The sequence below is a fragment of the Pseudophryne corroboree genome, chromosome 5 (assembly GCF_028390025.1).
Source record: "Pseudophryne corroboree isolate aPseCor3 chromosome 5, aPseCor3.hap2, whole genome shotgun sequence".
Lineage (NCBI taxonomy): Eukaryota > Metazoa > Chordata > Amphibia > Anura > Myobatrachidae > Pseudophryne > Pseudophryne corroboree.
Genome location: NC_086448.1, coordinates 124021643 through 124048532, shown reverse-complemented (window position 1 = coordinate 124048532; position 26890 = coordinate 124021643). Strand labels below are relative to the sequence as shown.

At 45.4% G+C, this 26890-nt stretch overlaps 1 protein-coding gene across 1 annotated transcript in view; it reads right to left on the bottom strand.

The window, feature by feature from the left end:
• LOC134929565 (mycolipanoate synthase-like) overlaps positions 1-25341 on the bottom strand; it is a 54880-nt gene extending 29539 nt beyond the window's left edge. The window contains exons 1-2 of the mRNA XM_063925157.1: positions 25284-25341; positions 18390-18543 (exon numbers count right to left, since the gene is read on the bottom strand). Coding sequence (XP_063781227.1) covers positions 18390-18543; positions 25284-25341 — 212 coding nt within the window. The remainder of the gene's footprint in view (positions 1-18389; positions 18544-25283) is intronic.
• Positions 25342-26890: the final 1549 nt, after the last annotated feature.

Below are 26890 nucleotides of genomic sequence, written 5' to 3'. Positions count from 1 at the left end.
AACTTCTGAAAGGGCGGGCAATTGTTTTTGAAAGAAAACTGACAAGGCCGAAATCTGGACCTTTATTGAACCCAATCTTAGGCCCGCATCCACACCAGCCTGCAGAAAATGGAGAAAACGTCCCAACTGAAACTCCTCTGTAGGAGCCTTCTTGGATTCACACCAAGAGACATATTTTCTCCAAATAGGTGGTAATGTTTAGACGTTACTCCTTTCCTGGCCTGAATAAGAGTGGGGATGACTTCTTTGGGAATACCCTTTCGGGCTAGGATCCGGCGCTCAACAGCCATGCCGTCAAACGTAGCCACGGTAAGTCTTGATACACACACGGCCCCTGCTGCAGCAGGTCCTCACGAGGAGGAAGAGGCAGAGGATCTTCTATAAGCAACTCCTGAAGATCTGGATACCAAGCCCTCCTTGGCCAGTCTGGGGCAATGAGGATTGCTCGAACCCTTGTTCTTCATATGATTTTTAGAACTTTTGGTATTAGTGGAAGTGGAGGGAAGACATATACCGACCGAAACACCCACTGGGTCACCAGTGCATCCATTGCTATCGCTTGTGGGTCTCTCGACCTGGAACAATATCTCTGAAGCTTCTTGTTGAGACGAGATGCCATCATGTCTACTTGAGGAACTCCTCAAAGACTTGTCACCTCTGTGAAGTCTTCTTGGTGGAGGCCCCATTCTCCTGGATGGAAATCATGTCTGCTTAGGAAGTCTGCTTCCCAGTTGTCCACTCCCCAGTGGCAAACGCAGGATTTGCATGGGGGGGTTTCCAGAACTGGGCGGAGCCAATCACGGGGGTGCGGACTGAGGCGACCCAGTATATGCTAGGTCCGTAAAACTAGTGTGTCTGTGTGTATATATATATATATATAAATATATATATCTACACACATATATATATATATATATACATATATATATACATACATACACACACACATACATATACACATATACAGAGCATATTAAACATGCATACATACATATATATATATATATATATGTACACACACATACAGTACACATATATATACACACATGTATATATATATCATGTGTGTGTGTGTGTGTGTGTGTGTGTGTGTGTGTGTGTGTGTGTGTGTGTGTTTATATGTATGTATACATATGTATATATGTATGCACATGGATACATATGTACTATAATTAAAATAAAGTAAACTTTTATTGCACTTACAAGTGCCACCAGGAAGACAGCAGGCTGCAGAGGACGCTAGACAGCCATTAATAATACTCATGCAGCTAAAAAAAAAAAAAAAAAAAAAAAAAATTTTTTAGTGGAGGGGGGTTTCTGGGTGCTTGGAAACCCCCCCTGGGTGCGCCACTGCTCCCGGAATGAAAATTGCTGACAGAGCTCTTGCATGCCTTTCTGCCCAAAGGAGGATCTTTGTCACCTCTGCCATTGCCGCTCTGCTTTTCATTCCGCCTTGACGGTTTATGTAAGCGACTGCTGTTACATTGTCCGACTGGATCTGCACGGGCTGATCTTGAAGAAGATGTACCGCTTGTAGAAGGCCGTTGTAAATGGCTCTCAATTCCAGAACGTTTATTTGAAGGGAGGTTTCCTGACTTGACCATTTTCCTTGGAAGCTTTCCCCCTGTGGGACTGCTCCCCAGCCTCGGAGACTTGCATCTGTGGTTACTAGGACCCAGTCCTGAATCCCGAACCTGCGTCCCTCTAGTAGGTGAGAACTGTGTAGCCACCACAGGAGCGAAATCCTGGCTTTGGAGGACAGGATTATCTTCCGGTGCATGTGTAGGTGGGATCCGGACCACTTGTACAACAGGTCCCTCTGGAATACTCTGGCATGGAATCGGCCAAACTGTATGGCCTCGTAGGCCGCCACCATTTTCCCCAACAACCGAATGCATTGATGTATTGACACTCTTGTTGGTTTCAAAATCTGTTTGACTATTCCCTGGATTTCTAGAGCCTTTTCTACTGGAAGAAATACTCCCTGTACTTCTGTGTCCAGTATCATCCCCAGAAAGGACAATCTTGTCGTCGGTTCCAATTGTGACTTCGGAAAACTCATGATCCAACCGTGTTGTTGGAGTCCTTGACAGGGAGAGTGCAATGTTCTGCACCAACTGTTCCCTGGATCTCGCTTTTATCAGGAGATCGTCCAGGTAAGGCATTATATTGACTCCTTGTTGTCGAAGGAGGACCATCATCTCTGCCATCACCTTGGTGAATACCCTTGGTGCCGTGGAGAGCCCGAACAGCAACATCTGGAACTGGTAATGGCAATCCTGTACCGCGAATCTCAGATAAGCTTGGTGAGGAGGATAAATAAGAACATGCAAGTAAGCATCTTTTAAGGTCTACTGACACCATGAATTCCCCTTCCTCCAGACTGGAAATCACTGCCCTCAGAGAATCCATCTTGAACTTGAACCTTTAGAGGTAGAGATTCAGATTTTTCAGGTTTAAAATTGGTCTGACCGAGCCGTCCGGCTTCGGAACTACGAAAAGGCTTGAATAAAAACCTTCTCCTTGCTGTGACAAGGGTACCAGGACAATGACTTGATCCTGACATAATTTTTGAATTGCAGCTGTTACGACTTCTCTGTCTGGAAGAGAAGCTGGCAAGGTCGATTTGAAAAATCGTCATGGGGGGACGTCTTGAAACTCCAGTTTGTATCCATGGGACACTATTTGTAAGACCCATGGGTCCAGGCCAGATTGAAGCCAGATCTGACTAAAAAGTTTCAGACGTGCTCCCACCCGAGTGGACTCCCGCAAGGGAGCCCCAGCGTCATGCTGCAGATTTGGCAGAAGCAGGGGTTGATTTCTGCTGCTGCGATCCTGGAGACGCTGCAGATTTCTTTCCTCTTCCTCTTCCTCTACCTGAAAAGAAGGGGGAACCTTTGGCCTTTTTGTATTTGTTGAGCCGAAAGGACTGCATGTGAGAGTGCTGTGTCTTTTTCGCCGGTGCAGGAGCATAAGGAAAGAATGTCGACTTACCGGCGGTAGCCGCAGAGACTAACGCATCCAGCCCATCTCCACACAAGGCCTCACCTTTATACGGGAGAGCCTCCATATTTCTTTTGGAATCTGCATCAGCATTCCACTAGCGAATCCACAACGCCCTCCGAGCTAATACTGCCATGGTAGCGGCTTTTGAACACAAGAGTCCAATATCTTTCATGGCTTCTAGCATGTATGCAGCAGCGTATTTCATATGACCTAACGTTAGGAGTATGTTGTCTCTATCTATCGAGTCAATTTCAGATGACAAGTTATCTGACCATTTTTCGATAGCCCTACTCACCCACGCGCAAGCAATGATGGGCCTGAGCAACGTACCATTGGCCACATAAATAGATTTTAACGTAGTCTCCAACTTGCGGTCTGCCGGCTCCTTCAGTGAAGCCGTCCCAGGTGCAGGGAGAAGCACCTTTTTAGTTAACCTTGACAGGCACTGTCTAATACGAGGGGTGACTCCCATCTTTTCCTGTACTCTGCCGGGAAAGGATAAGCAACCTGAATCCTTTTGGGAATCTGAAATTTCTTTTCAGGGTTTACCCAAACTCCCTCAAATAGAGTATTAAGCTCATGAGAAGGAGGGAAAGTTACATGAATTTTTCTTTCTTTATAAAAATAAGCCTTCTCCTGAGGTACAGGAGGGGCTTCCGTAACTTCCAAAACTTCCTTTATAGCAACAATCATATATTGAATGCTTTTTGCCAATTTATGATCTATCCCCCTGGAATCACTATCGTCAACACAGGAATCAGAGTCCGTGTCGGTATCAGTATGTACTATTTGTGCAAATATTATGTCTATTATGTGACCCAGAGGGGTCGCCTGCAGATGAAAAGGCAGAACTATGAAAAATCACATCTTCCACTGATTTTCTCCAGCTCTCTGCATGAGACTCAGACTTATCTCATCTCTTACTGATATGATTCACACTATCACGTAATTCTTTCACCCATTCAGGCTCGTGGTCTGCCGGCATCGCCACCACATTACAACTCTGTGTCCCTAAAATGGCTCCCTCAGGGGAAGAGCTCCCTGCCTCAGACATGTCACACACGTGCACAACCACACCACAGACACTCCGGGACTTATAGGGGACATACCCACAGTAAAATCTGTCAGAAGGACACAGATACGATTTGACAGTTCACAACCCAGCGCCAGTAATAAATTGTCTGTGAAACACAAAATGTCCACTGACATGCAGCGCTTTTATAATGGTAATCACACAATATATAGCCAGGCTTGCCTACCCTCCCGCATTCAGCGGGAGGCTCCCGTTTTTTAATTAACCCTCCCGCTGCCCCGCAAACCCTGCGGTGCCTCCCGGATTTTACAGGTCCTGCCGAAAATATGAACTGCGCATGCGCAAGTCCAAAAATGCCAGGGCGCCTGCACGGGACGGGAGACGCCACTGACGTTGGCTGACTTTCCTGAAGAGGCAGTGTGAGCGGAGGATCTTCACTGCAGCCAGCCACAGTGTGGGATAGAGGAGCAGAAGCTTTGGGCAGAGACCGGGAGCTGCACTGTGTGAGCCCCGAAGGGGTGGGGGCTTAGCAATGCAGGGAGCTGCTGTGATGGATAACAGCAGTCTCAAAGCCCTTCCGTGCCCATCCCCCTGGCTCGGTCTCACCTTCATACCCCCCATCAAATACGGAAATATATTTATTTTACCTGGGCCCCGCCCCCTCCCGCGATCCCTTTCTTCCCCTCAGAGGCAGGAAAACATTTTCTTCCTGGTACAGCAGCAGCAGAAAGCCGAGGCTCCGCCCATCTCAGGCTCCGCCCCTCCCGCGTCCCGCGATTTCCTCCCCTCCACCCAGAACTACAGTATGAGAGGATCCAGCACAGAGCTCCTGCAGGTAAGAGCTCTCTGTGCTCACCATCTTCACACCAATATACTGTATTAGCATAACAAGCTACAAAGCATCATAATTTTGTTACTATGGGCCTGTTATTTTTCCTTTAAATTGACACTATGGGAAGTATCCAATTAGGTGGGTTTACAGGATCGAAACGGCTGGATATTGCAATTTTAGACCCAATCGTGCAAAAACACATGGGATCCCATGTACACGATCCCATGTGTTATCACGGCTCCGTCAGCCGCTTATCGCGGTTTTTGCTTCAGGTGGCTGAGGCATCCGAAGCGTAATCAGCGATAAGTGCCGGCATCAGGGGGAGGAGCGCGCCGCATTGGGGCTAATAGGATAGCACCCAGCGATACAGCTACCTGCGGTCATTGACATGGCTAATTGGATACCCCCTTATGTGTTAGATCTGAAATCTCCCCAGCTCCCTGTGTCCTTGAAGTCTGACATTCCTGACACAGGATGGGGCACTAAGTAATTTACACAGCACATACCGGCAGGTCCGGCGACAGGGGGGTACAAAGGGTACACCCGTCCCAGGACCCGAAGTTAAGGAGGACCCCGCGGTTCAGGGGGGCATGCACAAAACATTGCTGCAGTGTGATAATCTGACCACACCGGCAGCCAGTCCAGCACAGCGCAAATAGGCTATAAAGAAATAAATATATCAATCCGGCCAGTGTACCCCATCACCTCCCTCGGTTACCTCGTTAACTGATCTGATCCATGTTCTAAAGACTCCGCCCGCTCCTGCCACTCAACTCGGAGCTGCTTCCCAGGGGCGTCTTTAACTGGGTTTCACAGTGCCTGACAGGGGAGGATGGTCCGTCTCTGCCTTGTTGTAACAGCCAAGGCCGCCTCCTTCCCGGAGCTGCAGATGGAAGTCAGCGTCACCAGGACCCACACTGCACGGACAGCGGAGATCACCGGCAGTTTTATGAAGAATTCGGTACTTAAATGTACTTAGTGTTAAGGGGTGTGATAGCTTGACTGTATCTCACCGGCAGTGCAGCACCTCCGCGCTTCACTGTCCTCTCAGAAAGTCTCTCTAATGGTCGATCCTGTCCTCTTTTTATCTTTTATTTTACCTCTGTGAGGGAGATTATTAATTAACTATAACTTCCCTCTGTGAGGGCAACATACATCTTTAATACACCCCACCAGGAGGGGCACTCATTAACAAATAAATTATTAACTTAAGGTTTTTTTTTTAACAGTTTTATATCAATTTGCTAACCCCACATTTATAATACCTCAACAGCAAACAGGGTATTACACACACACACACACACATATATATATATATATATAGAACGAAAGGAAAGGCTGCGGCACTCCAGTTGCAAAAAAACAGTGTATTGGTTAAAAGATCATAACAGCAGTACAGATGGCAGCGACGTTTCGGTACTCGCAGGTACCGTTTTCAAGCTACATACTGCTGAAAAGAAAACAGAATAAACAAGAATAACATGTATGTACTTACTTAAATACCCCCCGCCGCTGAGAGAAGCCGGGTCGCAGCAGCGTCCCGCATGGTGTCCATCCACGACGGGCGCTTGCCGATGACGTCATGCCGCACAGCGCCGGAGTATTCCAGGGGAGCGTGATGCGTTGCCTGGCAACCGGACGCTGAGGACTGAGATCTCTCCCCGGCCTCCCACAGCAGCTAAAGGAAACACAAAACGAAAACTAAACACTAGTAGGAATCGCACATCAACCTAAGATAGTAAAGGTCAATAGTAAATTATAAAAAATACATATTTGCAATGTAGTGTGGGCGCAAGCAGATAAAATTGCGCACACGCTGATCAGAGCAACAGATAATCATGAAAACAAAAGAGATGCCCAAAATTAGTTAAATAATATGAGTATTGCTACACCATAGAAAAAACATAAAGAGAGACAACTATTGCGGAGGCTAAATATTGTCAAAATATCATGAGCCTCTCATAGCAAGTAAGGAAGGAAGAGAAAGCGAACTGGGGACCTAATTATGTGCATTCCTTATGTTTGAACTAAATGCAACAAGAGCAAACGTAACATATCACATATACTAAATATAATAAGTGTTACTGGTGAATGGAATGCCCTTTATAAAAAAGTGTTCCAGTTATAACGTTCGTTCAATCCGGCTGGTGATACTGCATTGAGACGGTGAATCCACTTCATCACACACTTCAACAGCTTTCCACTACGATCGCCACCACGAAGTGATGGCGGAATGTGATCTATTAACATATGATTCAGCGAGGACAGCGGATGTCCGAATTGTTGAAAATGTCGGGCAACCGGTTGATCCGAGCTCCCACTGGCAATGGCTTTTCCAATGGAAGATCTATGAAGTGCCATGCGTTCTCGTGCTGTACGGATTGTTTTGCCCACATAGTACAGATTGCATGGGCAGATAATGATATAGATCACATAAGTGGAAAGGCATGACAACGTATGCTTCAAAAATATATTTTTTGAAGTGTGTGGATGTTGAAATGATGGGCCAGTTAACATATGAGAACAGGTGGTGCATCGAGGGCATCTGTAGCAGCCTGGTGGTTTTGTCATAAAGTGAGGTGCCGGAGCCGGTTTATCAAAGCCAGTGGTGTCCGTGTGGACAACCATGTCCTTAATATTTCGACCTCTTGTAAAACACGCCATGGGCCTTTTAGACTTGAAACAGGGTAAAGCTTCATCAGATGCTACAATAGGCCATAGAGCACGACTCGCTCTCTGGACCACTTGACTTGATGTAGAATATTCCAACTTCCAAGGGATTGTAGATTGGGTATCCTTCACTTTCGGAATAATCAATTGGGACCGGTCTAATGCTAAAACTTCCATTTTTTGTTTCTTTAAGTCAGTGAGGTTGTATCCTCTGGCCACAAATTTGTCAATGACAGCATCAATACTGTTTGCTGCTATTGTTTTATCGCTTGCTATTCTTGCCACACGCATCATTTGTGATTTGGGCAGACCTCGTTTAAGAGGTTTCGGATGGAAACTAGAAGCTGATAGCAAAGTGTTCCGGTCAGTTGGTTTGGAAAACACCTCGATTCGTAATTTGTGGTCGACAATGGATACTTGGACATCCAAGTAGTGGATTGCAGCTTTGCTATAATTTGCCGTGATCCTGATGGTGGATGGTCGGGAATTGATGGTTTCAATAAGGCCCAGCAAGGCTTTTTCATCGCCCAACCATAACATAAATAAGTCATCAATATAGCGCATATATATTGAAATATATCGTGCACTCTCTGGAGCAGCAAAGAACATGGACTCTTCCTCAGAGAACATAAAGATGTTGGCGTAGCTGGGTGCTACATTACTGCCCATGGCACATCCCGACAGTTGTCTGTAGAATGTGCCATTGTAGATGAAATAATTGCGTGTTAATGTGAGTTCAAGCAACTGCATGAATACGTCGATGTCAAGATCAGTAATCCCTTCTTCCAAATAAAACGTTCTTACTGCTGAAAGTCCCTGTGCATGGGGGATCGACGTGTACAGACTATTGATATCCATTGTGACTAGAAATGCGTTTGCTGGGATATCAGTAATGACAGCTAGTCGGTTAAGGAAGCTTGTAGTATCCTTGATTAGTCTTGCATGTCGGATCACATAAGGTTGGAGAATCTGATCGAGATACATCGCGATGGGCTGGTACAACGAGTCGCGAGCCGAGATGATTGGGCGCCCTGGGGGAGACACGGGGTCCTTGTGGATCTTGGGGACGGTATATATTATCGGACTCACTGGAAATGGTTGTTGTAGGGCCTGTAGGAGAGTGTCGTCCAATTGGCCGTTGGCTTTTGCCTGTTATAAAATGTCTGTGAGTTCTGCTTGATACTGATAAGTCGGGTCACCATCAAGCTTCTGGTTTACGGCCGGGTCCGCTAATTGTCGTTCAATTTCCGCCATGTAGGCCCCCAGATCCTGGACCACAATGGCACCCCCCTTGTCTGCCGGACGAATTACGATGTCTCTATACTCAGACAGATTTTTGAGGGCAAGGTGTTCGTCCCTGCTTAGATTTTGATGTGGCCTAGGTTGGGCATCCACAAATTTCTGAACCGAAGCATCCATCAACCGGGAAAACGTTTGTATTGAAGAGTTTTGAGAAATGGGATCAAACTTAGAACGGCTTCTCTTCCTCAAAAATTGTTGTGTAGGTGATGTAGTGGAGACTTCCGTGGCATGTTGAAAGTGCTCCTTTAATCGGAGCGACCTGGAAAATCTGTAAAGATCAACGTTCCAGGTTAGATCATGATGTTTATTGGTCGGCACAAAGGAGAGGCCCTTGTTAAGAACCTTCTCCTCTGTCTCAGTGAGCACATGGGAAGAGAGGTTGTAAATCATTTTTTCTTTTGGGAGGGAACTTCTTTTTTGCCTCAAGTTTTGACCCCCGCGGCGGGTGGCTTTGACTTGACAGCCTGGTCTTTTATTTTCTTGTTCTGTCCGCCTGGGGGCATGGAGGTCCCCTCTAAAGGGTCGTCAGAGTCCCGAATCTGAAAGTCACTGTCACTGTTAGAAGTAGCAGTGCCTCTTGCCCTGGCTTCACGGCGTTGTCGCCAACCTTGGCGAGATCCTCCCTGCTGTGATCGCATGGAAGGGCGTTCGCCACCCATTAACCAATGGTAAACTCTGTTGGTCTCATAATCTTGTACCACTGTGTCATATTTCTTAAGCTTGAATTTAGACAATTCCTTCTGGTAGGATTCAATAGTTGACTTGATTTTGGAAAGCCAGTCGGTGCCCGTGTCAGCAGATAAAACAGGAACGTTGGTCGTTTGAAACTTGTTGATTTTCTCTCTCACCAAGTGGAGTTCTTTTTCAGATTCTTTAATCACAAGTAACATAAGGTCAAGTCCACACTTGTTCACAATCCCTATCCACTGTTGACAGAATTCCGGGCTGTACCGACCAATGGTTGGTGCATTGCGACAGCGGAAGCCGCGTGGTATCATCTTCTCTTTGAAATATTTGGTCAGTGTGACCCCATGCATTAGATAGTCTGTTTCCCGTTTTTTTAACTTAACTAGATGTTGAAACACTTCTTCGGGTGATAAATCTGATTCAAAGGAAGGCCACGGTTCTTTGGATAGGATGCCTTCGGCCTCCTCGTCAGTAAAGCTGCATAACAGTCCCTTAGTTCGGGGCATACTGCGGCAGCCTGGCGCAAAGCCACCACTGTCATCCGACTGTGCTTCCATAATGGAATGTGTCAGTGTTCCAAGAGGGGTAGGTAAAAACAGCTGATGGTGCAGGGTTCCGTGCGGAGTCTGGTGACTCACAGAAAACAGTCCAAAAATTGAACCCGCACTCAGATGCTGATAAGTCAAAATAAATAGAGGGTGCCCTCAGCAAATGTGAAAATGCAGAACGAAAGGAAAGGCTGCGGCACTCCAGTTGCAAAAAAACAGTGTATTGGTTAAAAGATCATAACAGCAGTACAGATGGCAGCGACGTTTCGGTACTCGCAGGTACCGTTTTCAAGCTACATACTGCTGAAAAGAAAACAGAATAAACAAGAATAACATGTATGTACTTACTTAAATACCCCCCGCCGCTGAGAGAAGCCGGGTCGCAGCAGCGTCCCGCATGGTGTCCATCCACGACGGGCGCTTGCCGATGACGTCATGCCGCACAGCGCCGGAGTATTCCAGGGGAGCGTGATGCGTTGCCTGGCAACCGGACGCTGAGGACTGAGATCTCTCCCCGGCCTCCCACAGCAGCTAAAGGAAACACAAAACGAAAACTAAACACTAGTAGGAATCGTACATCAACCTAAGATAGTAAAGGTCAATAGTAAATTATAAAAAATACAGACATTTTAACACAGACATTTTACAACAGGCAAAAGCCAATGGCCAATTGGACGACACTCTCCTACAGGCCCTACAACAACCATTTCCAGTGAGTCCGATAATATATACCGTCCCCAAGATCCACAAGGACCCCGTGTCTCCCCCAGGGCGCCCAATCATCTCGGCTCGCGACTCATTGTACCAGCCCATCGCGATGTATCTCGATCAGATTCTCCAACCTTATGTGATCCGACATGCAAGACTAATCAAGGATACTACAAGCTTCCTTAACCGACTAGCTGTCATTACTGATATCCCAGCAAACGCATTTCTAGTCACAATGGATATCAATAGTCTGTACACGTCGATCCCCCATGCACAGGGACTTTCAGCAGTAAGAATGTTTTATTTGGAAGAAGGGATTACTGATCTTGACATCGACGTATTCATGCAGTTGCTTGAACTCACATTAACACGCAATTATTTCATCTACAATGGCACATTCTACAGACAACTGTCGGGATGTGCCATGGGCAGTAATGTAGCACCCAGCTACGCCAACATCTTTATGTTCTCTGAGGAAGAGTCCATGTTCTTTGGTGCTCCAGAGAGTGCACGATATATTTCAATATATATGCGCTATATTGATGACTTATTTATGTTATGGTTGGGCGATGAAAAAGCCTTGCTGGGCCTTATTGAAACCATCAATTCCCGACCATCCACCATCAGGATCACGGCAAATTATAGCAAAGCTGCAATCCACTACTTGGATGTCCAAGTATCCATTGTCGACCACAAATTACGAACCGAGGTGTTTTCCAAACCAACTGACCGGAACACTTTGCTATCAGCTTCTAGTTTCCATCCGAAACCTCTTAAACGAGGTCTGCCCAAATCACAAATGATGCGTGTGGCAAGAATAGCAAGCGATAAAACAATAGCAGCAAACAGTATTGATGCTGTCATTGACAAATTTGTGGCCAGAGGATACAACCTCACTGACTTAAAGAAACAAAAAATGGAAGTTTTAGCATTAGACCGGTCCCAATTGATTATTCCGAAAGTGAAGGATACCCAATCTACAATCCCTTGGAAGTTGGAATATTCTACATCAAGTCAAGTGGTCCAGAGAGCGAGTCGTGCTCTATGGTCTATTGTAGCATCTGATGAAGCTTTACCCTGTTTCAAGTCCAAAAGGCCCATGGCGTGTTTTACAAGAGGTCGAAATATTAAGGACATGGTTGTCCACACGGACATCACTGGCTTTGATAAACCGGCTCCGGCACCTCACTTTATGACAAAACCACCAGGCTGCTACAGATGCCCTCGATGCACCACCTGTTCTCATATGTTAACTGGCCCATCATTTCAACATCCACACACTTCAAAAAATATATTTTTGAAGCATACGTTGTCATGCCTTTCCACTTATGTGATCTATATCATTATCTGCCCATGCAATCTGTACTATGTGGGCAAAACAATCCGTACAGCACGAGAACGCATGGCACTTCATAGATCTTCCATTGGAAAAGCCATTGCCAGTGGGAGCTCGGATCAACCGGTTGCCCGACATTTTCAACAATTCGGACATCCGCTGTCCTCGCTGAAACATATGTTAATAGATCACATTCCGCCATCACTTCGTGGTGGCGATCGTAGTGGAAAGCTGTTGAAGTGTGAGATGAAGTGGATTCACCGTCTCAATACAGTATCACCAGCCGGATTGAACGAACGTTATAACTGGAACACTTTTTTATAAAGGGCATTCCATTCACCAGTAACACTTATTATATTTAGTATATGTGATATGTTACGTTTGCTCTTGTTGCATTTAGTTCAAACATAAGGAATGCACATAATTAGGTCCCCAGTTCGCTTTCTCTTCCTTCCTTACTTGCTATGAGAGGCTCATGATATTTTGACAATATTTAGCCTCCGCAATAGTTGTCTCTCTTTATGTTTTTTCTATGGTGTAGCAATACTCATATTATTTAACTAATTTTGGGCATCTCTTTTGTTTTCATGATTATCTGTTGCTCTGATCAGCGTGTGCGCAATTTTATCTGCTTGCACCCACACTACATTGCAAATATGTATTTTTTATAATTTACTATTGACCTTTACTATCTTAGGTTGATGTACGATTCCTACTAGTGTTTAGTTTTCGTTTTGTGTTTCCTTTAGCTGCTGTGGGAGGCCGGGGAGGGATCTCAGTCCTCAGCGTCCGGTTGCCAGGCAACGCATCACGCTCCCCTGGAATACTCCGGCGCTGTGCGGCATGACGTCATCGGCAAGCGCCCGTCGTGGATGGACACCATGCGGGACGCTGCTGCGACCCGGCTTCTCTCAGCGGCGGGGGGTATTTAAGTAAGTACATACATGTTATTCTTGTTTATTCTGTTTTCTTTTCAGCAGTATGTAGCTTGAAAACGGTACCTGCGAGTACCGAAACGTCGCTGCCATCTGTACTGCTGTTATGATCTTTTAACCAATACACTGTTTTTTTGCAACTGGAGTGCCGCAGCCTTTCCTTTCGTTCTGCATTTTCACATTTGCTGAGGGCACCCTCTATTTATTTTGACTTATCAGCATCTGAGTGCGGGTTCAATTTTTGGACTATATATATATATATATATATATATATATATATATAGTGGCGGGGTCAAGTTGGGGTCCCCCAGAGATATGAGCGCACTGGGCCCCAGAATTTCTCTTGCCGGCCCTGCATACCGAAAAGTGTTTATTTGATTTACAGACCCTGCAGGCAGGGCCGGCACTCTCCACACTCTGCTGCTATCCCAGGCTTGCCTTCCCTCCAACATTCAGCAGGAGGCTCCCAGTTTTTAATATAGCCTCCCGCTGCCCTGCAAATCTTACTTGTCCTCCCGCTTTTTCACTGTCACCCGTGAGAATCTGGACTGAAATGCCGGAGGCGGGACCTGTACGGGGGACATCCTGACACATGATGTCATGTCACTTAAATGCCGACCACCGCGGGTTGTGGGTAGCGGTGGCCGCCTAGCAATGCACGTTCAGAGAGGCACAAACCAAAATCATTGCCATTGTAGGCTCTAACTCCGCTCTTAGCCTTAGAGGGAGGGATGTAGTTATGTGACCGCTGGTCTCCAGCCCACCGATCACAATACCGGCACCTACGTTCCGCCCCTATCACAATCAAGAGTGGGAATAGAACTGTGGTGAGCAAAGCTTGCCACTGAGCCCACAAGGGTCTTCGTTGCACTCGCCCCCCGCCGGGCATCTGATTGCCGGGATCCCAGGGTCGGTATGGTGACCGTCAGTCTCCCAACCACCGGTCACATGATACCAACCCAGAGGGGATGTAGTCCGCATCCCAACAGTCAGGATGCCAATGGTCACAATACTGACAGTGGCATCCCGACACATTCCGCCAGTTGGCATTAGGTTTAGGGTGAGACTGCAGGGAAGGGGGGGGGGTGTAATAGGGTCAGGCTGTGGGAAGGAGGGGTTAAAGTTAGGCTGTTAGGGGTTAAGCTGGGGGACAGTTGGATGGAAGGGTGTGGGACGGGAGGGTTAGTGTTAGGCTGTGGGAGGGAAGAGTTAGGTTTAGGCACTAGGGGGAGGGTTAGGGTTAGGCTGCGGATGGGAAGAGTTAGGGTTAGGCACTATGGGGAGGGTTAGGCTGCGGGAGGGGAGGTCAGGGTTAGGCATTAGGAGGAGGTTTAGGCTGTGGATGGGGAGGGTTAGGCTGTAGGAGAGGGAGGTTAGGGTCAGGCTGCGGGAGGGATAGTTTAGGGGGAGGGTAAGGGTTACAGTACCAAAATGTGTCAGGATTATGACTGTCGGGATCCCGTATCCAACCCGGCCACAGCTTTTTAGACTAATGAAATTAATGTGCAGTGCTTTTGGCTAATTACTATTTTTAAGGAGAATTCTTCATTGGATAAGGGTCACAGCTCTCTTCTCTAATTGTGTACTGTACTCTTTCTTATATAGTCCTACTTATCCGGAATATTGGTTGGACTTTCAAAGACACTTTTTTTTATTCACGTGAACCAGATTAGACATTCTATATTTGCAGTGGTCACAAATGTGTTAATTGGTTGCAACCATGTAGCATACAACTATATTGATGGATGGGAATATGTTACATGTTGCATTGTAACTTTTTCAATTTTTTTATTGTTCAGGTACAAGCGGTTTACAACCGTTTAATACATTTAAGTTGTTTCGATGTGTAAATAAATTGCTATATCTACTTATAATAATAGAGCTGAATTTGTTTTACTGGGTTCTTATGCAAATGTCAGCACTGCTTAAATTCTTTGTTTTGTTGTTACCATTTATTAGGGCTGCCACCCTTTCAAGCAGCTGCTATATAAGTATATATTGCTGTGTGCCTGGAATTATTTCATATCTTCTAGTGTGTAGCATAAGCGGAGGCTAGTGTGCTTGGTAGCAGTGTGAGCCGCAGTGGTGGCCTCTTCTCCCCACACGGTGGTCTGTTAGAATGTAAGGGAATTAAGTAAACCAGAACTGCACAATAGGATCTGTAGTGGTTGGGCAGGAGAATGGGAAGAGACTGGGTGCTGAGTGTCACAGGCATTAGCTGCACTCTGAAAGGGCACTCACTGACAGTCATCCATGGCTATCAGTGAGTGCTCTATCTGAGGGCAGGCAATGCCTGTGACACTCGGCACCCATTTACTTCCCTTTCATCTGCCAGCATTTGGGTCTTGGGTTACTATACAAATGAAGCCAAGCTCACAGTGGCTCATCATAAAATGAATAAATGTCATTTGTACAGTTGTATATGCAAGTTCTCATTTACTGTGTATAAGTTACCAGGGTCATTACAGGAGGGAGCAAAGGATGATTTTTAAATAAAATTAAGTAACCTCACCAGTCCATTGTTGGAGCTAAATACACACTTTGGGTGGTACATGACACGCCCCCTCAACGGCACACCGCACATTCTGCTATGACTTACAATCTCCCTGAAACTAGTTTTCAAAAGTAGGCAAGTATGTATATAGCACCAAATTTCACTGTGCCCCCCCCTGTTTTGCACCCTGATACTTGGTTCAGCAGTAGAGGAGGACCAGCGTTCTTCTCTGCAGCCTGAAAGGAGAGAAAATGGCGCTGAGCAGTGTGCTGGCTGACTGAGGAGGAAGCCCCGCCTCCGTAATGGCGCATTTCTTCTCAGCATTTATGAGGTAATTTTTTATACTGGCGGGGGTAGGACTGTGCCTCAGCATCTTATGCCCCTTTATTTGCCAGTTTTACTAGGTTTCATGATGCCCAGGGCGCCCCCCCCCCCCCCGCGCCCTGCATCCTGCAGTGCCTGTGTATGTGTGGGTAGTATGGCATGCAGCATTCCCGCCCGCGCGGTACCTTTTAGCCGCCACGATGTCTGAAGATTTCTTCTTACACTCACCTGTCTTCTGACTGCTGGCTCTGTAAGGGGGCTGACGGCGGGTTGTGGGAGTGAGCACATAGCCGCAGCTAGCGTTCAGTTCCCTTCAGGAGCTAATGGTGTCCTGTCGGCCAGAAGCAGAGCCATTAAACTATTCAGGAAGTTGGTTCCTACTTCTGCCCCCTAAGTCCCACGAAGCAGGGAGACTGTTGCCAGCAGTTCTCCCTGAAAATAAAAAACCTAACATAAGTCTTTTCAGAGAAACTCAGTAGAGCTCCCCTGGAGTGCATCCTGTCTGCCTGGGCACATTTTCTAAACTGAGGTCTGGAGGAGGGGCATAGAGGGAGGAGCCAGTTCACACCCTTGAAAAGTCTTAAAGTGCCCATGGCTCCTGCGGAACCGTCTATACCCCATGGTACTGTAGTGGACCCCAGCATCCTCTAGGACGTATGAGAAAAATAGTTTCCACTAAGACTGCTAGCTAACAAATGTGTAAATGTTTTGCATGTGATTTCTAGAGATGTTACACTAAGGATAGATTACTAAGCTGTGATGTGTCAAAGTTACCGATGATCAGCGGCTTTGAAAAATGAATTTAAAATGGTCACTGTAATAAATACTAAACAATTAGTATGATTTAGGATTTATTACAGTTGCAGCTTTTAGCTGCTGATCATTGGCTAGTAAATGTTTTGTTTTGGGTGGCATGATGCCTTGAAACCTACTTACCAATTCCTCTTGAAGGTCACGGAGACTCCAAAATTTATCAGAATTCCTACGGACCTCTGGAATAGTTATACACCCTCTGCTGCGATGATGCAATTCTCATCAACATAGCCCCATCCCCTCTTTTTGTTGATGCACTTGGTGGTATTGCTTTTGAGTAGAGATGAGCCGTTTTGTTTTAAATTGATAGCACCTGAACTTTGGGGATCCAAGTGGACTGAGTCCCGAGTCGTGTCTTCCGTTCAGTTCAAAACTCGGATTTAAAAACTGAATTTCAGGTTTTCGATTGCATGTAAAGCTGGGTACACACTAGACGATATGTCATCCGATCCGGCAGGGATATTGGGGGTCATTCCGAGTTGATCCTTCACTAGCAACTTTTTGCAGCGCTGTGATCAGGTTAATTCTTGGTGAAGCTGCGGTTGTCTATGCACCGCATTGCAAAGGTGCGTCGTACAGGTACAAAGAGGATCGGTGCTGGGCGATAGATTTAACGAAGAATCCATTTGCACAGCCGATCGCTAGGTGACTGACAGAAAGAGGGCGTTTGTGGGTATCAACTGACCGTTTTCTGGGAGTGTTTGCAAAAACACAGGCATGTCCAAGCGTTTGCAGGGCAGGTGTCTGACGTCAATTCCGGGAACAAAAAGACTGAAGAGATCGCAGCAGCTGAGTAAGTCCTGAGCTACTCAGAAACTGCAAAAAACTTTTTTGTGCCGTCAACTGCAAAAGTCTTCACACACTTGCAAAGTGAAAATACACTCCCCCATAGGCGGCGACTATCTGATCGCAGCACTGCAAAAAGTTGCTAGCGAGCGATCAACTTGGAATGACCCCCATTGTGCACATTGTTTAGTGTGCACCCACTATGTTGCTGACAATGCACTCCCGCATGTATCAGCGACTTCCTCTGTCGGCCCTGCATTCATCATTAGCGAGGGACACGCTGCTGAATGCAACATGACCACCGCCATTGCACCGTCGCTGCCGTCATGAGGCCCACTCGCCGGGACCCGTGTACTGTGTACCCAGGTTACATGCTTTTAGCTGTTTTTATTGATTTTTAAAGAAACCAAGATCCAAAGCTGAACCAAAGACACTTGAAGCTGGTTTCTCAAAACCAAAACACGATGATGATTTAGAACCAAATCCACGGGGGTCTGCACATATTTTAGGAATGCCAAATTATGCAATTCAATGCATCCTTCTAGTGACTAACTTCATCTCCATTTATTGGCAAGTACTGTTTGTTTAAAAGGAACAGATGGTTTCAAATGTTTCCTGAATCATTAATACAACAGCTAGAAGTGTCCCAACTACTTTAGGATAGATGCCTAATAGATATACAATTATCTCCTTTAAGTTTATGCAAATTTGAAATTCCTATATGTAATATATTTATGTTTAAGAACACATAGAATTGCAAAATGTATTTACAGTATAACCAGTTAGTTCTTTGTTTCTTACTTTAAAACAAAGAATTTCTTTAATCAATTGAATTATATTGGAGTATCTACTCAAAGGAATTCTGTTGCATGGTAAACAAAAAAAAATACTTATCTGTAAATATAACATACTTACCCCTCTACAAGGGCTGCTCGACGGGTGCATATTTTGCCAGGATTGCTACCATTTGAATCATACCAATTCTTGGTGTTAAATCTTTCCTTTGGTATCTCTATTGTACAGTTTCTTCCCTCGACAATCACTTTCCAAAAATTATCGATTCCTTCACCTGTTCAGTAAAAATATAGTTTGCAAGATGTAACATTAACAATAAGGGTGGAATTCAATTGTATGAAAAGTCAGTTGGGTGTCTGTTTTTTCCTATCTAATAGACAGGAAAAAACAGACACCGAACCAACTTTTCAAACATTTGAATTCCCCCCTAAATGTCAAATCTCTAATATCAGTTTATGTATCATCAGTATACACTACAATGTATTCATTATTATAATAATTAATCTTCAACCTATTACGTGCTGTAGAAAATGTTTTTCGTTATATTATGGCACAGTGCACCTTGTGGTCAACATAAATGTAAAGTATGTGCACATATGTAAATGCATTTCATTAAAAAATAGATATTGTGGTAGTCCATTGTTATCGAGGAGAGTCCAGCTGACCTTCTTTTCCCAGAGCCGTAACTTGGTGTGTGCTAAGTGTGCCTTGCACACAGCGCACTTGCGGTGGGATCGCATAGTACGCTGTGTCACACACTCAGCGGCAGAGGATTTTTTTTTATTTGTGCCGGCCCGGCCCCAGCAGGCTGTCAGTGCACGCTGATTTGACAGTTGGCGGTGGGACCAGAGCCGGCTCACGCCCACTGTAGCCACCCTTCCCTCCTCCTGCAGTGTGCATGTGACCAGCAGGCAGCAGCGCGCGGAGGCCGGGAGACTGAGCGGGCTGCGCCGCAGCCGGACCGGCTAAGCCTAAGGACTAGGAGTCAGGCAGCCGCAGCGCGTATAGTGGTGTGACCCGCATGGACTGGATTTCACTTCCAGTCAGCCTCCCAGCGGTCTCACAGAGAGGAGAGGCGCTGATCGAAACAGGCAGAGCCTGACCCTGTGGTATGTGCTCTCCAGGGGGAAGGGGGGGGGGGCAATCGGCACTTGGTGAACCAATCAGTAACCACACGACGTCACTGACAGTGTGCCTGCCAGTGTTGGCCTCACCTCCAGCAGCACTGTCCTGGCAGGCACCCCCCCACGCTGATTGTTGGCCTCACCTCCAGCAGTACTGACTACTGATGCCAACAATCAGCGTGTGGGGGGGAGAGGGGTGCCTGCCAGGACATTGCTGCTGGAGGAGTAAAAGGGGGATGCTGTCTGCCGTAATGTGTAAAAAGGGGACACTGTCTGCCGTAATGTGTAAAATGGGTACGCTGTCTGCCGTAATGTGTAAAAAGGGGACGCTGTCTGCCGTAATGTGTAAAAAGGGGACACTGTCTGCCGTAATGTGTAAAATGGGTACGCTGTCTGCCGTAATGTGTAAAAAGGGGACGCTGTCTGCCGTAATGTGTAAAAATGGGGACACTGTCTGCCTTAATGTGTGTAAAAAGGGGACACTGTCTGCCGTAATGTGTGTAAAAAGGGGGACTCTGTCTGCCGTAATGTGTGTAAAAAGGGGGACGCTGTCTACCGTAATGTGTAAAAAGGGGATGCTGTCTGCCGTAATGTGTAAAAAGGGGGACTGTCTGCCGTAATGTGTAAAAAGGTGGACTGTCTGCCGTAATGTGTAAAATGGGCTCTACCTGGTGTAGTGGTGCTACTGTGCGGCGTAATTTGAATAATGGAGACTACTGTGCACCGTAGTATGAATTGGTATTATTTTGTGGCCACACCCCTTCCCTATGAAGCCACGCCCCTAAAAATTTGCACGCGCCTACTGCGCGCACTGCCCGTGTTTTACGCGGTAAGAGGGCCCCAATGCTGTTTCTTGCACACAGCGCTAAAATGCCTAGTTACGGCACTCTTTTCCCGTTCCTATAAATCGTTTTAGCTATAATTATAACATGACACTACTAAGGAATTTCTCACTCTTGTAGGTCTAATAGGAGAAAGTCTCCTGTAGTGCCAAATTTCATTACTGCAGAGAAGAAGGACTCTTAATGACATCAGACAGATTCTATTGAATTAAAACAATATACTACTGGGAGGGATATGCTTGGGTTTATGGACCAACAATCTGATTTATTTAAATTAACTCATTTAATAGAATCCTCCATGTCCATGTGATATTTATTTTCTTGAATTTCTGCCCTCTTGTCATCCATGGAGTGAGACTGAGACACCGTAAGCACAAAATTGATGCCTTGGTAGAAAACATAGGGGTTGATGCATATAGTAACCAAACAGCACTGAGGTAGCATTTATCAAGTACACTCTATAAAATGATAGGTAGAAGCTGATTGGTTGCCATAGGCAACTTCTCCACTGGTTTACTTCTCCACTCTTCATAAATTAAATCAACCTTATACTCTTCTTCATCACTCAAGCTTTGGTATCCCAATCCATGTTAATCAAATTGCTCACCACATTTTCCCATCTTTTCAACCTTTAAAAAAAATTACTCCTAAACATTTCTCTCCAGCAAAACCCAAGCAACGCAATGTGCTGCTCATTTCAATTGCATTCACATTACTTCTATGTGAAATATTTGACTTCTTATCATTTTCCCAGGGGTTGACTTATCAAAGCTTGTGAAGAGAGTTAAAGTACCAACCAATCAGCACCTAACTGTCATATTATAGGCTGTGTTTGAAAAATGACAGTTAGGAGCCCTCCTCCCAGTGTGATGTCAGGAGCCCTCTATAAACTAACAGGAAGTGGAGGAGGAGCCAGTACTAAGGAGTTTCCTGATCAGACAGGAACTTCTCAACAGCCTTAGAGCACAGACCCAACCACTACCCACACTACATGGGCCATTAGATACAAGGTGACATAGTGGCAGGTGTAATATATAAAGTCACATGGTGGCAGGTATTACTTACAATGCACCATGGTGAAGAGGTATTACATACAGTGGAGTGGAGTCAGTGTGTATGAGAAATGTGTGTGTGTTTATGAGACAGTGTAGAATATGTGCAATACACATACAGCACATGTGCATGTTGATTTGCGGTCATGAAACAGATACTAAGTGTACAGGGACTATTTTGACCACATGATGCCAACACTGGGATCCTGACATGGATTTTATGCTACTTACATCATTTTACCCCTGCGGGTGTTATAACTTTAAATTAGAGATGTGCGGCGGGCACTTTTCGGGATTTGTATTTTGGTTTTGGATCTGGATTGGTTTTGCCAAAACAATCCTTTCGGGTTTTGGTTTTGGATCTGGATGATTTTTGAAAAAACACAAAAACAGCTAAAATCACAGAATTTGGGGATAATTTTGATTCCACGGTATTATTAACCTCAATAACATTAATTTCCACTCATTTTCAGTCTATTCTGAACACCTCACAATATTGTTTTTAGGCCAAAAGGTTGCACCGAGGTCGCTGGATGACTTTGCTAAGCGACACAAGTGTGCGGCACAAACACCTGGCCCATCTAGGAGTGGCACTGCAGTGTCAAACAGGATGGCACTTTTAAATACTAGGCCTCAAACAGCACATGATGCAAAGAAAAAAAGAGGTGCACCGAGGTAGCTTGATGACTAAGCTGAGCGACACAAGTGTGCGGCACAAACACCTGGCCCATCTAGGAGTGGCACGCAGTGGCTGAATGTCGAAAGTGGCCTGCAATTTTTTGGGCCACCGACAGCATCTCCTGAATTCCCCTGTCTTTTTTCAAAAAATTCTGCACCACCAAATTAATTGTATGTGCAAAACATGGGACGTGCTGGAATTTGCCCAGATGTAATGCACGCACAATATTGGCGGCGTTGTCTGATAACACAAATCCCCAGGAGAGTCTAAGTGGGGTAAGCTTTGTGCAATGATGTCCCTCAGTTTCCGTAAGACGTTTTCAGCGGTGTGCCTCTTATGGAAACCGGTGAACCGCATTTTTCAGGACACTGAGGACACTTTTCTTAATGTCCCTGTACAGTCCAGGAATCACTTTCCTAGTGAAGTGGAATCTTGATGGGATTTGGTACCGGGGACACACTACCTCCATCAGTTGTCTAAATCTCACTGCACTAATGGCAGATGCCGGATGCACGTCTAACACCAACATAGCTGTCTAAGCCTCAGTTATCCTCTTTGCAACAGGATGACTACTGTCATATTTCATCTTCCTCGTAAAGGACTGTTGGACAGACAATTGCTTAGATGAAGTAGTACAAGTGGTCTTCTGACTTCCCCTCTGGGATGACGATCGACTCCTAGCAGCAACAACATGGCAGCATCACTGGACTTATACGGCAGTACCACTGGACTGGACTTATATGGCAGCACCACTGGACTTATACAGCAGTACCACTGGACTGGGCTTATACGGCAGTTCCCCTGGACTTATACGGCAGCAACACTGGACTGGACTTATATGGCAGTACCCCTGGACTTATACGGCAGTACCCCTGGACTTATACGGCAGCAACACTAGACTGGACTTATACAGCAGAATCCCTGGACTTATACGGCAGCACCACTGGATTTATATGGCAGCACCACTGGACTGGACTTATACGGCAGTACCTCTGGACTTATACGGCAGCACCGCTGAACTTATTTGGCGGTACCACTGGACTGGACTTATACGGCAATACCCCTGGACTTATACGGCAGCACCACTGGACTTATACGGCAGTACCCCTGGACTTATATAACAGCACCACTGGACTTCTACGGCAGCACCACTGGACTGGACTTATATAGCAGCACCACTGGACTTATGGCAGCACAGGACACCACCACTGGACTTATGGCAGCACAGGACACCACCACTGGACTGATGCAGCACAACACAGTTCCACTGGACTGGACTTATACAGCAGCACCACTGGACTTATAGCGGCACAGGACACCACCACTGGACTTATCGCAGCACAGAACTCCACCACTGGACTGATGCAGCACAAGACAGCACCACTGCAATGGACTGGACTTATACAGCAGCACTAGACTTATGGCAGCACAGGACACCACCACTGTGACTGGACTGATGCAGCACAAGACACCACCACTGGACTGATGCAGCACAAGACAGCACTGGAATGACACAAAAGAGCAGGTCGCCACCCCACGCTCTACACCACTTTCCCGCACAGACACTGAGGAGACACGTCCTCTCACTACACTCTCCAGGACTGGAGTGAAAATGGTGGCAACGAGTGACTCCTTATATGAATCCAAAACCTGCAAGAATCCGACACCGGAATGATGACGTTTTGCCTCGTCCTGGTTTCCGAGTCTGGCGGAAAAACCCGAGCCGGACTAAGATCCAGGCTCGGGGCATGATGTTCGGAGGGAGTTCAGTTCTCAGGGAACCGAACCCGCTCATCCCTACTTTAAATGTGCTGCTTACCTGAATGTTTAAGGTTACCTGACTGTATAAGGTTAATAAAGAGATACATTACCCACAGGGGCTACACACACAAATTGAGATTTATCTGAGATTCCTTGGATAAATACATGCATTTGCTCTATAAAACAATGGTTCATTTCTAGATAAGTAGCACCATGAAATAGAGATTTTCAGGTTTTCATATTTTTTCTTTGATAGACACATTTTATGCATCACGATGCCTCAAAGAGGAACACACTATGTAAACAAAGACTAAAAATCATTGTAGAATGTATTATTTATTATTAACAGTTTTTTATATAGCGCAGCATATTACGTTGTGTTTTACAATGAGAAAAAAGTGTCTGTTCCTTGCTTATTGGGACACGTTTATATGTTTCTGCTTTTTGATGGAACCTAATATTTGAACTGTGCTACTCAAAAATTCTGTGTTTGCACCTGGGCAGCAGTGGAGCATGGACTGCGATCTTCATCAGACATCCAAGCATCTGAACTGTATCTTCTTCTCCAGCCAAGAGTATGTAAGAGTTATTATTTTATTTTGGTATTAGGAAAGGATGTTAGTGGTCTGAAGCTTTGCACAATAAGATGTCAAAAAACTTTAAACTGGCCTCAGTTTGGGAAGCTATCATGAGACCTCCTGTCGGGATCTCGGCAGTCACAATGCCGACATCGGAATACTGACAGGCAGTGAAATGCTGCCGCCAGAATACCGGCGCCACAGGTTTTTCTCCCTCCACGACACCCATAGAGGGAGAATATAACCTGTGGCGAGCACAACGAGCCACCATGCCCGCAAGGGGCTTTCTAGCGCTTGCCCCACTGCTGGCATACTGGTCGCCGGTATCCCGATGTTGGGATCATGACAACCGGGATCCCGGCTGCCGGTAAAGTATATGTATTCCCTCAATTTAATGACCCATATAATACACGTCAGTCACAAACTTCCTCAACTAAGAGAAACCTTGATTTGTATTGCACCCTCCTTATATAGTCATATAGGGGGTCATTCCAACCTGATCGCACTGCGCATACGTATGCACCGCAATGCGCAGGTGCATCACACGGGTACAAAGCGCATCGTTGCTGATGGATGGATTGTATGAAGAATTCATTCGCACATCCAATCGCAAGGAGATTGACAGGAAAAGGACATTTGTGGGTGTCCAAGCATTTGCAGGGCAGGTGTCTGAAGTCAATTCCGGGCAAGAACAGGCTGAAGTGATCGCAGTAGCTGAGTAAGTTCTGAGCTACTCAGAAACTGCACAAAACTTTTTTGTACCGCCCGGCTGCACATGCGATCGCACACTTGCAAAGCAAACATACACTGCCCTATAGCCGGCGACTATCTGTTTGCAGCGCTGCAAAAAACAGCTAGCGAGCGATCAACTCGGAATGACCCCCATAGTCCTTAACTTACATTTTAAGAAAAGCAGATCATTGACAAAAGATACAGTACATATATGTTTCATTACAGTACAGAATGTGAACAACTCACCTCCTGGAAAGTTGCATCCTATTCCAACTATTGCAATGTGGTCTTCTAGCTCATCCATTGCACTGATGCTGCAGTCTTATCAGCTTGTCAGACACTTAGAGAAAAATGAAAGAGATTTATGAAGCGTATGTGATCTGTAACTGAAAAGTGTTGGTTTTGCATTGCTACACCTAGAAGATCTGTCTGGCACACACCAATGTTTAGGCCTATTCTCACTTGTGTATCACCCCTCCAAAGAAAAATAAGGAATATTGCACTGTGCTAAATTAATCATGTGTACGGTGATATGAGAATTGTCTTTTGCTACATATAGAAATTTTGTGTGTCTGGAGCACTTTATTCTATTGCTCTTGTTGAGGATTGATAAAGATCCCATTAAAAGTATAATAGACCTTAGCTGTTTCCGAATTGAAAGCTCTTTAACAGAGTGGAAATGGATGTCCATCCGTCTCCTTTACCTAATTTCATTAACTCTATTCATAAAATGAAAACTCTTTGTTGCAATGTTCTACAAAGTAGATGCACTAGAGAGCCTGCTCTGTACTATGCGAGGAACTACTTTGTCCTAAACTCATTCTGCTACCTGAACAAACTTCTACTCCTCTGTGAACCCAACCTTCTGGGTGGACTAGCCTTGTGCTGGGCATCCCACCGCATGTCAGTGTGCCTGATCATAGCCCTGTAAAATTTTGCAGGGCTATGATCAGGTCTGAATAAGGCCCCATAACCAAAACATGGGGGTTTGTGCATATCTCTCATTTTTAGTGCATTATAGTGTAAAGGGAGTGCTTGTAGAAGCCTTGATATTCATGGCTTACGTTATGACCTTAACTGTTTAACCAAATTATGGCACTATTATGTACTATTTTTATTGCATGAGCCACGAACAGTCCTGTTTTTTCTCACTTGGGGAAAGAAGAAGGGGCATGGCTAAAATAGTGGTGAAGCTTGTGTGCCCCAGTCAATTCTGGATTTGCTGGTTTTGGCTGGGTGTTTCTGTGGTACATTGTAAACAGCTTGGTATTGCCGTCAATTTTGTCATATTTGTATTGCGTAAAGACGGATATATGTTACGTATGGGCAGCTTTGCACTTTTGGGGACAAGCTTTTTCCTTCTTTTTCAAAGTATTATTATAGTGTAATTCCTTTATATAAAATGACTTGCAAAAGTACTTTTGCAGCCTTTAACTGTCTTGTTCATGTATATAACCTTCTCTCCCCATAAGAGTCACTATATGATCAATGTTATTTGATTTAGGACATCTTTTATCCATAACAGCTGACATTTTTTTAATGATTCACAGGTAGAGGCCTATTGAAAGCTAATTATTAGGGAAATATACTTTATCTGTGTAAACTTGGAGCTTCCACAGCAGAGTGTTTACATTTTTATAAGAAGCATTTTTTTTAAAACCAAATCTGCAGACAAATAATGAATAGAGGGTGGATGTAGTAAAGTGAAAATGTGGTAAAATCCCCATTTTCAGGGTTTTTACCACATTTTTGTATGCACTTTCCTCAGTTCTCCAGGTTTCCCCAGCAATTTAGCTGGAATTACCCTGCAAAAGCATATGTGGCTTCTTCTGCAATGCTATGTGGAGAGGGTT